Source organism: Macaca fascicularis, chromosome 7, assembly GCF_037993035.2.
Source record: "Macaca fascicularis isolate 582-1 chromosome 7, T2T-MFA8v1.1".
Classification (NCBI taxonomy): Eukaryota; Metazoa; Chordata; class Mammalia; order Primates; family Cercopithecidae; genus Macaca; species Macaca fascicularis.
The window spans coordinates 58649408-58661930 of NC_088381.1; the positions used below are offsets into that span (position 1 = coordinate 58649408).

Below are 12523 nucleotides of genomic sequence, written 5' to 3' on the forward strand. Positions count from 1 at the left end.
GAGCCCAAATCCCTTTTTCATTTATCCCTTTTTTGTCCTGGCATGGCAGGAGTCAGAGCGCCTTCTGTTTGTGTTGATTAAAGTCTGCCTCCACCTTCCCCCGAGCCCAGTTGCCCTTCTCAGGACACAGGCTGCATTCACCATGGGTCTCTCTGCCCAAGCTCTTTGCAGATTTTATGAAAGGCGTTTTCACTTGGATTAAACAGGCACTGTGTTTGTGTGTGGTGTGTGTGAAGGAGAAAATGAATCACTTCAACTTTGGGCAAGGATTTTAGGTGTTGTGTTTGTCCCATGCAATTACATAAACACACCAGAACTCATTAAAAAAAAAAAAAAAAAAAAAAAACACAGTAGAAGAGAGGGGCAGAGATTCAAGTGCTTGCGATGATCTAAACAGTGCGGCACATTTTCCATACATTAGACCTCAGAAAGGGTTGTGTTCTGCCCTCTCACAACAGACTCCAAGTCCAAAGGAAAGTTTGAGGTTTTACATTTCTGTTTGTGGTACAGGAAAAGGCTTATGATCTGAGGGCTTGATTCAGTGAAATAACATTGCCTTTATACACATTTGCTTCTCAAGGAGGGCAGGAGTTGGAAACGACCGTTGTGAAACGTTAAAGATTTTCTGGCAGAGGGAAAGGGATTTTTTTTTCTCCCTCCCTGCCGAGGAAAAAAACAGTTGTAACGAGGAGTTACTTTGTAGTTTTAACTCATATTCAAATACTCCCAGTCGAGAAGCTGCCATCGACCCTCCCATGGACCCCTGATCCTGGTTTGGAGGAACTTTTGACAACTCTCTCTCCCTCCTTCAAACCCTGTGTGATGAGTTTGCAGAAGAGAGTCTTCCCGAGAAGGCAGAACGGTGAGTGGAGCTGCTTCTCCTATCCCAGGGGACTCAGGGGAGGTTGGAATGCAGGGGTGGACCCTTCCTGACGACCTCCCAGGGGAGTGGAAGCATGGTTTTGGCCACACTGTGTAGTATATGAGTGAGTGTGTCAGTGGTGTGTGTGCTCACATGTAAGTGTGTGGGGGCACACATGTGTGCTGCAGTAGGACACAATGCCTGTCTTTGCAGAGGCTGGCTGAATGCTTACCATGTGCTTGGCAGAGAGTTCAGGAAGGGCAATTGCAGGACCCCCCAGGGATGAGAGTGAACCCTGGCCAGGGCAGTGGCTTTCCGTGTGCCCTGGCTTCCTCTTCATGGGGCAGAGGCATCAGTGTCTAAAACGCTGTAGCTGTCAGGGTCCCCACCAGCTCCGCTCCAGTTTCAGCAGAAGCAGAGCGGAAGAGGGAGCTGCTCAGCTCCGGGAGAAGTGAACGGAGCGCAGGTCTCTGGAGAAGATCTGAGAACTGGGAGGGGCCTCCATCCAGACCCCCTACCTTCCTGCAGGTACAGCCCAATAGATGAGAGCATTTCTTATTACGATCTTCTTCCTTTGCTCTGGAAACATAAACAGGCATCAGAGCAAAACGTTTTAACCCTTCTGCCCAACTTTTAAAGTTAACACTGGCGAAACTTCAGGTCCGTTGCAACTTTGGCATAAGAGTTTTCCTTAAAAAGGAGAAGTAAGCAAGTCAAAGGCATATTCTGACTTTTCTAGCTCCAGAAAGACATGGCTGGAACCCTGGCATCCGCTTGCTTAGGCTGCATTAAGGCATCTGCTGAAGTCTGAAGAAAGGCAGTGGGGTATAGGGAATAAGAACCTGGGCCATGGGGCGTGGCCACCTGGGATGGAATCTTGGCTCTGAAGGTAACAGGCTCCTTTATCTGGGAAAAGGTTTTCAAAGGCTCACTTTCCTCCTTTGCAAAACGGTGGTCATAAATTCTTACCTCACAGGAAGGCAGAAACAATAACTAAGATAAAGTATGTGAAATGACCCAAATGGCATGTACATATTCAGAGGACATGTCAGCTCTCCTAAGCAGGCTGCTCCCCTGTTCTGAAACAGCAACCATCATAGATATACAGGCTTGAGGATGAAGAAAAGAGTACTTGAGGGCCCAAAGTAGCCCTGGCTCTTTGTGTAGCAGAAAGTGGGGTGAGCATTCAGGTGGTCTCCCTTTGGAGGCAGACGACATGGATGCATTTACTTCCACTGGGGATCTTTGAGGCTGGGACTTGACCTGGTGTTTACTAGGTGCTCAGTGTTTGGTGAAACCATTTTATTCACTCTGATTCACGGGGAGGTCTTACCACTTCCTACCCTGGCTGCACTGCCTTTGGTTGCGTTTCCCTGGTAACAGATGGTGAGACAGAGATTTGCACATACAAAGTTCATTGGTGTGTGCTCTGGGAACAACACCAGTGTGGGGTGAGGGAGGCGGAATCAGACAGATGGAGAAGTTGGGCTGTGATGCAGTTGCAACACCGGCCTCAGCAGATCCAGGGGATCCTGTGGGGTTTTGTATCCCTGCAGTGACCAGTCATTGCTTGTGGGCTGCCCCTGGAACCCAGGCATAACCTTGGGCGAGGCAGCTGTCTTTGGCTGAAGGTAGTTTCTGGAGAGGGACTCAGTTGTGAGTTGTCACAGACAACCCTATGCCAGCTGTGGGAATGAACGCCTCGGCCCAGGGTTGAGGAGCTTATCTGGGCGATGCCCCATCATCTACTCAATACATTTGATGCAGTCCCTTCTTTTCTCTGAGTTAGGCTGTTAGAAGATTGGGCATTCACATGCAGGGACACCTGTCCAGTTAAATCCTTGCATAGCAGTGTGACTTTGGATAAGCCCCTTTCCATATCTGGGACTCAGTGTCCCCGTCTATAAAGTGGATGGAAGGGTGTTGGACTAGAGATGGCCCCTAACAACACTCCAGCTCTGCTATTTCACATATGCAGATTCTGAGCATGTGGCCATGGTGGTTGGATGTGTCCTTAATAATAGTTGGGTCCTGTGGTCTCCACCGTAGGTGCCTTGACTCCTGCTGGGAAATATGAATCGAGATACCTGGGGATCCTTGGGACTTGGCCAGCTGTCAGCAAGGAGGGGCTGGGCCTGTGGGAAGCAGAGGGAGGCTCTGCGTAGGGCTGGAGGGTGGGGCATAGGGTTTGAGGAGGATTCTGCTGCACACCTTCCCCCACACTCCCACAACATTTCTCCCCCCTCAAAAAAAGTAAAACCACATGAGACACTGCCATATGTCTTTGATAGTTAAGAGCTATGTAATGTTGCCCGGGACAAACTTGGATGTAGTTTTATTACTCTCTGTCTCCTCCTAATTTCCTATTTACTTTTCAATATACAAAGAGTGAAATCACTTTCCCAAACACTTGGAATTCATTTTCATTGCTTTTTTTCTTTTCTTTTCTCTTTCTTTTTTTGAGACAGGATCTCATCTGTCGCCCAGGCTAGAGTGCAGTGGCGTGATCATGGCTTACTATGGCCTCAACCTCCTGGGTTCAAGGAGTTCTCCCACCTCAGCCTCCTTAGTAGCTGAGACTACAGGAGTGTGCCACTATGCCTGGCTAAATTTTATTTTTTTTGTAGAGATGGAGTCTTCCTATGTTGCTCAGGCTGGTGGGCCACTATGCCCAGCCTGGAATTTATTTCCAATAAATTTATTTAGAATATTCTATGCTTCAAGCACTGTGCTGGGCTCTGGGGATCTAATGGGACACATTAAATAAACAACTGTATGCACATAAATATAACGGCAAAGAGGGTTAAGTTCTATGGGAGGCTGTACCAGGGGAACTGGCCTAGTCTGGCAGATCAGTGTGGGGCTTCCCTGAGGAGGTGCTATTTGAGTTGCTTTCTGAAGGGCGTGTGGGAGTTATGCTGGGGCAGGGATGGAGAAGCAAACAGGCGAACTGTAGAATAGGGATGGGAAAAGAAACGTGTTTCAAATCTTACCAGCTTAACCTAGACACTGAGTTTTATAAGGGTACATCCATCCAGTCTGTTTTTCTTGCAGCATCTTAAAAAAATTATGGTGACCTGTTAGCTAAGGGAATAAGAGCTTTTTGCTGGTGGGGCAAGGTTCTGCCTGTGTATCAGCCAGTTGTCTCTGTTCTCCACATCTGGATCTGGCAGCCAATCCCTGAGTGTGCATCTGTCATTACGAGGGGCCTTGCCCTGAACCCTGGAAACCCTCAGTAATAGCAGCAGCTCCCTCTTCCTGAGTGCTTTCAGCATTAGGCATTGATTTAGGACCATCCTTCATGAGCACTGACTCATTTGACCTTACCTACAGTGCTGTGGGGTACATGCTGCTGTCTTTACTTCACAGGTGAACCAAAATGAGACACAGGGAGTTCAACCAGGTGATGAGTGGCAGGACAGATTTGAACGCAGGCGAGTCTATTACATTCTAATGCCTGTACTCTTGGCAAGCAGTATGCAGCTGAAAAAGCACAGTGAGCCTTCTGCATATCCATACTGCTCACATGCTGATGCTTCCACTCGACGCTGGGTTGTGGATAACTTCTCAGTTCCGACAAAGTTATCTGAACCACCAGTCTTACCAACTTCAGAAAATCAGATCAGATGCCTGTGCAGTAATTTATTTAACCATTCCCCATATTATGGACATCTTGGCTTGCTTTCAATTTTATGTTTTCCAAAATATCATCACAAATATTTTCAAACATACGGAAAAGAGGAAAGAATTGTTGTCAACATACCTATGTCCATTATCTAGGTTCTACAAATAAGATTTTACTATATTTGCTTTGTCACATCTATCCATCTCTCCATCCCTCTGTCCATCCATGCGTCTGTCTTCTTTTTCCTCATTTTTTTCTTTTTTAAATATAGACATGAAGGCTTATCATGTTGCCCAGGCTGGCCTCGAACTCCTGTCCCCAAGTGATCCTCCCTGCCTCAGCATCCTAAAGTGCTGGGATTACAAGAGTGAGCCACCATGCCTGGCTATCCGTCTTATTTTTTGAACGCATTTCCAAATAAGTTGGGGATTAAATAAAGAGTACCTAAGGGCCCAAAGTAGCCCCCGCTGGCTTCTTCTCTAGCAGAAAGTAGGATGAGGATACAGGTGGTCTCCCTTTGGAGGTAGACTATGTGTATGCACTTACTTACACAGGGGAACCTTCCAGGGTGGAACTTGACTTCATCATACATCTAACTTTCAATATTTGTTTACTATTGTTCTTTCAGGTAAGATTTACATACAGTGAAATGTATGTATCTTAAGTGCACCATTCAGTTCACTGTGAAAAGTGTATATCCCCAGTGTAAAGCACACCCCTAGCAAGGCATAAAATGTTATCATCACAGGCTGGGTGCAGTGGCTCACATCTGTAACCCCAACACTTTCGTAGGCTGAGATGGGGGATGGCTGATGCCCAGGAGTTCAAGACCAGTCTGTGCAACATAGCAAGACCCCGTCTCTACAAAAATTAAAAATTAGCTGGGTGTGACGGTGCACACCTATAATCCCAGGTACTTGGAAGGCCGAGGCAGGAGGGTCGCTTGAGTCTGGGAGGTTGAGTCTGTAGTGAGCTATGATTGTATCACTCTGCATTCCAGCCTGAGTGACAGTGAGACTTTGTCCACCCCCACCCAAAAAATTACCATCATCATCACCCCATAAAGCTCTCTTGTGCCCTTCTCAGTTGCTTTCAATTTTTGCTGATAATACACAACTTGTTGCTAACTTTCAAGACCTGATTAAATAAAGTATGACACTTGCTTTGTCCTCCTTTGACCATGGGTGCAAAACCCTTGCCTGTAAAGGCCCCCAACTGTGGTGAGCAGACCTCATGATGAGTTCAAGTGCAGACGTTGGCTGGGGGTTCTGGGACAAGAAAGCAGCACCAAGCCGTGGGTTATTCTGGGCTAAAGGGCAACAAGGTACAGAGAGTGGTCCTGGCTATCTCTGGGCTTGGGATTAGGGTTGCAGTTTTGGGTTCTGACAGTGAGGTTAGAAACAGGTCAGGGCAGAGGAGATGGAGCAGGGGCCCCATGGGTGGTGAGCACTGTATTGAGGCTTTGTATGTCCTTGTCTATCCTGAGGGCCTCACCTGAGGCCCCATGGACGCTAAGGCCCGGTGATGGGTGCCAAGCTGTTCCCATTAGAGTTGTCCTCATATTTCCTGCTGCAGTCCAGACTAGAACAGCATTGGAGGCAATGCATGTGCCTTTCGCTGGCAAGATGAATATAAAAACAGCACAAAATAGATTGCAGGTAGTGTCGGGCGGATGTGCTTTCAACCGTCTGAATCGCTATGATGTTATGAGGCGGAAAAGGGGAGGGTATAGACACAGGCATTTCTGGCTCTTGCACACTGCTGCTCTTTTCTTCCCATTTCAGAGGGTGTGTGGGGCACTGCAGGCGGGATGGAGCTGAGGGAAGGCAGAGCTGGTATTTGTTGAACGTCCACTGTATTTCAGGCAGTGAGATAATTCTATATAAGTCTTATAATAACCCATTTTACAGATGAGGAAGCTGGTGCTCAGAAAGAGGACTGGCTTCCCTCAGGTCACACACTAGTCAGCAGTAGCCCAGGGGATAGGAACTCAGCCTGTTGGACTCCTGGACCAGTGCTCTTTTCAATGCAAACCCTGCCTCTTGTGACTAGGGTGTGCACATGCATACGTGTGCCTGTAACAGGTTAGATCCATGTGTTGATGTGTCTATATTGTCTCTGTGTCTATACATCTGATCACAAAGAATCCCTCTCTCCCTCCTTCCTTTGCCCTTCTTCCTCCGCCCTTCTTCCTCCCTGCCTTTTTTCCTTCTTTCTCTTCCTCTTCTCATCCCTTCCTCTCACAGCTACTTAGCATCCAGTTTGTGTCAGGTACTATGCTCAATACCAGGGCTACAAAGAAAGATATGGCACAGCCCCTGGCAGCAAGGCTTTATTCTCTTACTGGATAAGGCAGACACACAGATGAGAGAGCTTAGCATGGAGTGCTTTGAGAGGACAAATCAAAGGGCAGTTCCTTATTTATTTCTTATTTATTGAAACAAGGAGTGCAGTGGTGTGATCAAGGCTCACTGCAGCCTTGACCTCCTGGCTTAAGCCTGGGCTTAAGCAATCCTCCTGCCTCAGCCTCCTAAGTAGCTGGGACTACAGGCACATGCCACCATGCCAAGCTATTTTTTTTTTTTTGAGACGGAGTCTCACTCCATCACCCAGGCTGGAATGCAGTGGCGCGATCTCGGCTCACTGCAGTCTCCACCTTCCGGGTTCAAGCAATTCTCCTGCCTCAGCTTCCCGAGAAGCTGGGATTACAGGCACCCGCCATCATGCCCGGCTAATATTTGTAGTTTTAGTACAGACAGGGTTTCTCCATGTTGACCAGTTGGTCTCCAACTCCTGACCTCATATGATCCACCTGCCTTGGCCTCCTAAAGTGCTGGGATTACAAGCATGAGCCACTGCACCTGGCCCATACCAAGCTAACTTTTCATTTTTATTTTTGTAGAGACAGGGTCTTGCTGTGGAGACAGGGTCTTGCCCGGGCTGGTCTTGAACTCCTGGTCTCAAGTGATTCTCCTGCCTCAGCCTCCCAAAGAGTTAGGATTACAGGTCTGATCCACTGTGTCCAGTCAAGGCAACTCCTGATTTAATGTGTGAGTTGGGAGGGGGTGTCAGGGAAGTCTTCCTGGAGGAGGTGATTCTGCGCCAAACCTTGAAAAACATATGAGAGCTCGCTGGAGGCAGGGCTTGTTGAGGCCCTTGCTTAGAAAGGACAGAGTGTGCTGACATGTGGAGGTGGAAGGACGCACGAAGCATCTGGAGGAACTTCAAGCATGGGGGAGACAAGCCTGTGTCCTTGGGCAGGGATTTAAAATTTTTACTTATTGAGTCAGTCATGTCATGACAACAACAAATTAAGAGAAGAAAGTAGGGATTTCTTAATCTTTAAAAATGTTGCTTTCTGATGCAAGGCAGGAAGCGGCGTTCCTCAGATACTTGTGTGGGCAGAAAGACTGAAAGCGTGGGACAAATAACTGCTTTGCACAGCCCGGCACCATCCACCTCGAACTCCATCCTTGTCCCGTCTGAAGCCGCGTGGGCCAGGGCATCTCGGACATTCTGTGACAGCCAGAAAAGACGAGGGACTCAACTACCTCTACACCCTTGTAAAAGGCAAGACCCCAAACGGAACACACGGTTCCTGCCAAAGTCTTGCTGAGTGGAAACATTCTCCCCCTTCTCCCCCTGGGTGTGTCGTTCATTAATACCTGGCCTTTTCTCATTGCCAGGTGGTGCTGTGCAAACCATCCTAATCTTGGCCTTAAAAATAGCACCACGCAGGCACTGACCACTCCCTCCCGCCGTGGCGTTTAACCCTTTCTAAGCCCAGCCATGTGATGGGGCTGAAGGGGATGGATAGGGAGCTCTAGATGCTCAGCACGGCAGTGTTCACTTACTCAGCTTTTGTTACAAGGACGAGAAGTGACTGGATTTTGTTGTCAGATAATCCTGGGTTAACCTCCCGGCTCTGTGCTTTGGGCTTTGAGTTGTTTTACTCCCTGTGATGTCTCTTTCTCCCTTTCTCATAAGAAAAAGGGGAAATCATTATGGTACCAACCCTCCAAGTGAATTGTGGAGCAAGATACCATGTGGATACTCCTCAGCCTTGTGTCTAGATGTTCCATGGTGAGCAGGCCTAGGCAAATCTACCCCGAAAGGCTGAGGAAGTTGAGGGGCCAAAGAAAGAAGCTGAAAAATCCAGTTTCTTAGAAAGAAATGTTGAATAGGGACTTATGACCAGAAGCCACGTCTGTGTCTAGGATGGCGAGACAAGATGGTGAATCCCCACCATTACACCCCAGACCCAGGGTTTATATATCATAGGAGAAGGGCACAGTGCTTCAGAAGGAATGGGTAGGGAGATTGCTCAAGGTCAGAATTTATGGTAAGTACAATAACATTGAGATTGTTTTGACCTAAGGGCAGGATAAGTACATGTTCTTATACAAGGAACAGTAGATAGACTAGAAATCTTACGAGACTTTCCTGGAACGGGAGTTAATCAGAAGCCAACATGGGGGATTAGCACCCAAAATGGAGTTGCCTCAGCCTCTACATTGGCCCACAGCAAGTGCTGTGCAGATGCTTGTTGTTGCTGTTATTAATCAGCTGAGGTTCTATATCTCTAAGTAATTTTTCTTTGTTTTAGAGTCATGAATTAAACCAAGTGATTCCTCTTGTCATGTCCAGAGAGTCATGAATGCTCTTGGAACTAAACTCTCTTCCCTTGGAGAGAACATTCTGTTTCCTAATCTGTGGCTTCTAGGAGCTAAGAGAGATACTGTGAATATGTTTTTTAAGTTCCATTTAAACCTGGGCCTAATCACATAAATTACGCAAAGGAAATGTCTGGAAGAGCTCTTTGTAAACTTGAAACTACAACCAAATGTAGAAACTCATTATGTGGCATTGGTCATTTATTTATTCATTCATTTGTGCATTGATTCACTCAGTAAATGTTTATCAACCCTTTATGGGCCAGGCATGCTCTAGTGCTGGGGACCCCACAGTGAACAGGCTGATGAGGTCCCTGTGTGGGACCTAGATGGGGTGGATGGATGGTATGCAGGTACCCAAGCAGACTAACAAGACAGCTTCAAATGCTGGCAAGTTCTATGAAGAATATACAATAAGGAGAGGTAACAGTGAGTGCCTGGTTTAGGAGTGGACAAGAAAGATCCCACTTAGGATGTGGAGTCGGAAGAGCCAGCCATATGAAGATCTGGAAGTGGAACTTTCCTGTAAGAGAAAACAACTAAGGCAGAAACCTTAGGGTGACATGGGCATGGCTTATTCAAGAAAGAGCCAGAAGGCCAGGGTGACTTTGGGTTGCAGCGAGTAGGAGAGGCAGAGGTGGAAGCTGAAGTTTGGGAGATAAACAAGGGTGAGATCATGTAGCTCCTTTGGGACATTGTAAGGAATTTGGGTATTTTTTTGAAAAACAATGCAAAACCTTTGGAAGGGGTGGAGCACAGAGCATTTTCAGGGCAGTAAATACATCCCTCTGTATGATACTACAGTGGTAGATCCATAACGCTATACACTTGTCAGAACATAGAACTGCACAAGACAATGGGTGAACCGTCATGTAAGCCATGAACTTTAGCTAATAATCATGTATCAGTATTGGTTTATCAATTGTAAAAATGTACCACACCAATGCAAGATGTTAATGGTATGGGAAATTGTGTGTGTGGAGAGGGAGATCAGTATTTGGGAGTTCTGTACTTTCTGTGCAACGTTTCTGTAAATCTAAAACTGCTTAGAACAGTAAAGTTTATTAAATTTTTAAAAAAGTGGTTGGGTGCAGTGGCTCATGCCTATAATCCCAGCACTTTGGGAGGCCAAGGAAGGAGGATTGCTTGAGGCCAGGAGTTCGAGACTAGTCTGGGCAACATAGAGAGACCATGTCTCTACAGGAAAAAAAAAAATAGCCAAATGTGGTGGCATGTGCTTGTTATCCTAGCTACTCGGGAGGCTGAGGCTGGAGGATTGCTTGAGCCAGGAGTTTAAGGCTGCAGTTAGCTATGATCTTACCATTACACTGCAGCCTGGGCCATAGAGCAAGATGCTGTCTCAAAAACAAACAAACAAACAAACAAAAAACAGTTTTTAAAAGTAATTCAAAGCCCTTGCAAATTTTTTGCTGGCGAATGTCATGATCCAATTTATATTTTCAAAAAGCCTACCTGCTATTATGTGAAAAATGGATTATGAAGGTCTAGGTAGGAACCAGAATCCCAGTTAGAAGGTGAAAGCCATAATCAGGCAAGAGGCACTGGTAAGAGGAGGGTGGCAGCAGTGAAGACGGAGAGAAGCAGAAAGAAAGTGGGATAGCTTCTGGGGATAGAGCCAACGAGAATCACTGATAAATTGGATGTGATGCGGAAGGTCAGAGAGACAGAGGGATCAAGATGAATAAAAGCTCACAGAGGGCTTATTCTGGCAGGAACTATTCTAAGAACCTCACAAGTATTACCACATTTAGTCCTAAACAAACCTTGTGAGGTAGATGTTAGTGCACTAGCCGTCCTATAGATGACAAAAACAGTCCACAGACATGTGCCTCTTTGCTTGCTTATGATCATGCATTTGGGCAGGGACAGACCTGCGAGATGAACCCAGGAATTTTGGCTTCAGAGTCTATGTTCTTCCCACCTTGATACTGAGGATTTTGGCTTGGGAAATTGATGGATGCTAGTGACAACTACCAAAATGTGGAAGTTTAGGGAAGAAACATTTTATTAGGGGGAAATCAAGAGTAGTATTTGGCAGTGTTTCTTTTTCTTTTCTTTTCTTTTCTTTTTTTTTTTTTTTGCCTCACTGAATAAGAGCCAGGCAGTGTTACTTTTGAAATGCAAGTTAAACCCCAGCTGAAGATGTTAAGCAAGTGGTAGGAAAAAAGAGTCAGAATTCAAGAAGTCCAAGGCTGGAGAAGTGAATTTGGGAGTTGTTGGCACGTGTGTGGTATATTTGCCTGTGGGCTGGCTTCAGTTGCTTGTTTTAGTTGTATAGTACCTTAGTGATGGAATATTACTTTGAAAGGATGCAAGCCCATTGGACAGTTTGAAAGAAAAAAAGGCCAGAAAGAGGGCAGCATGGCCTAGATGAAAGTCAGCTAGAGTTTTTGTATGAAGTTAAAACCTTTGGTTTAAATCTATACGTTGCTGTGGGCCAGGGAAAGAGGAGAAGAGACCCCGGGAGCGGGAATCAAGGGACCAATGGCTTCTGACTGCATAGCCTTGGATGCGCACTTTTTGGACATGTAACTTCTCTGAGTCTCAATGTTTGCATCCGTAAGTGGGGACATACAATAAAATCGTCAAGTTTTAGCCTCAACCATCTTTCTAAGTTGAAAGTGCTAAATGCGAAGAGAATTTATTATCATCATGTCGTGATGTTACGTTACTAGTTAAAATTGTTAAATTATATTCTGCATCATGATAATACAGTTCGCATGACCGAAAGTGTACGGCATAAAGAATTCCCAAGGCATTTTATAGACTGCGAGACAGCTCCTTGCTCAGACCTCTGAGTAACCCTGTCAGATTGTTGAGTTATTGTTTCCATTTTGTGGACGTGGAAACTGAGACTCAGCAAGGTAAAAGGACTTGCAGTTGACAGAGCCACTTAGTACAGAAGCTGGGGCTTATTGCTCTGATTCTAAGCTCTTTATTTTGCCATTGTTTGAACAGAATAGGAGATGACCCTGTTATGTCGTTTTAAGGATACACTTTCTTTTTGCCTTCCGAATGTTTTTACCTGCCACAACAAATATATATTACATTTATAATTAAAATTTTGAAACTAAAAATATTTATAATTTTAATTTTTTAAATTAAATTTTAACTTGTAATTTTAATTTAAAAAAATTAAATTAGAATTTTTAAAATAAAAAAATTTTAAATTAATTTTTTAAAATTTGTAATTTTAATTTAGTAATTAAAATTTCCGGAATTAAAAATTTACATAATTAAAAATTTGCTTTTGGAAACAAAATTTTGTAATTAAAAAAGAGGAGAATTAGAAGGAAATGCACGTTATTGGTTATGGAACTTTAGCAAGCATCAGAATTACTT

General features: G+C 45.3%; 1 protein-coding gene across 5 annotated transcripts in view; it reads left to right on the forward strand.

The window, feature by feature from the left end:
- The first annotated feature begins 699 nt into the window (after positions 1–699).
- IL16 (interleukin 16) overlaps positions 700–12523 on the forward strand; it is a 129437-nt gene continuing 117613 nt past the window's right edge. For all 5 annotated transcript variants that reach the window (XM_005560265.4, XM_005560266.4, XM_065548285.1 and 2 more), the window contains exon 1: positions 700–862. In XM_005560265.4, the coding sequence (XP_005560322.3) occupies positions 823–862 (40 nt within the window). In that variant the 5' untranslated portion in view covers positions 700–822. The remainder of the gene's footprint in view (positions 863–12523) is intronic.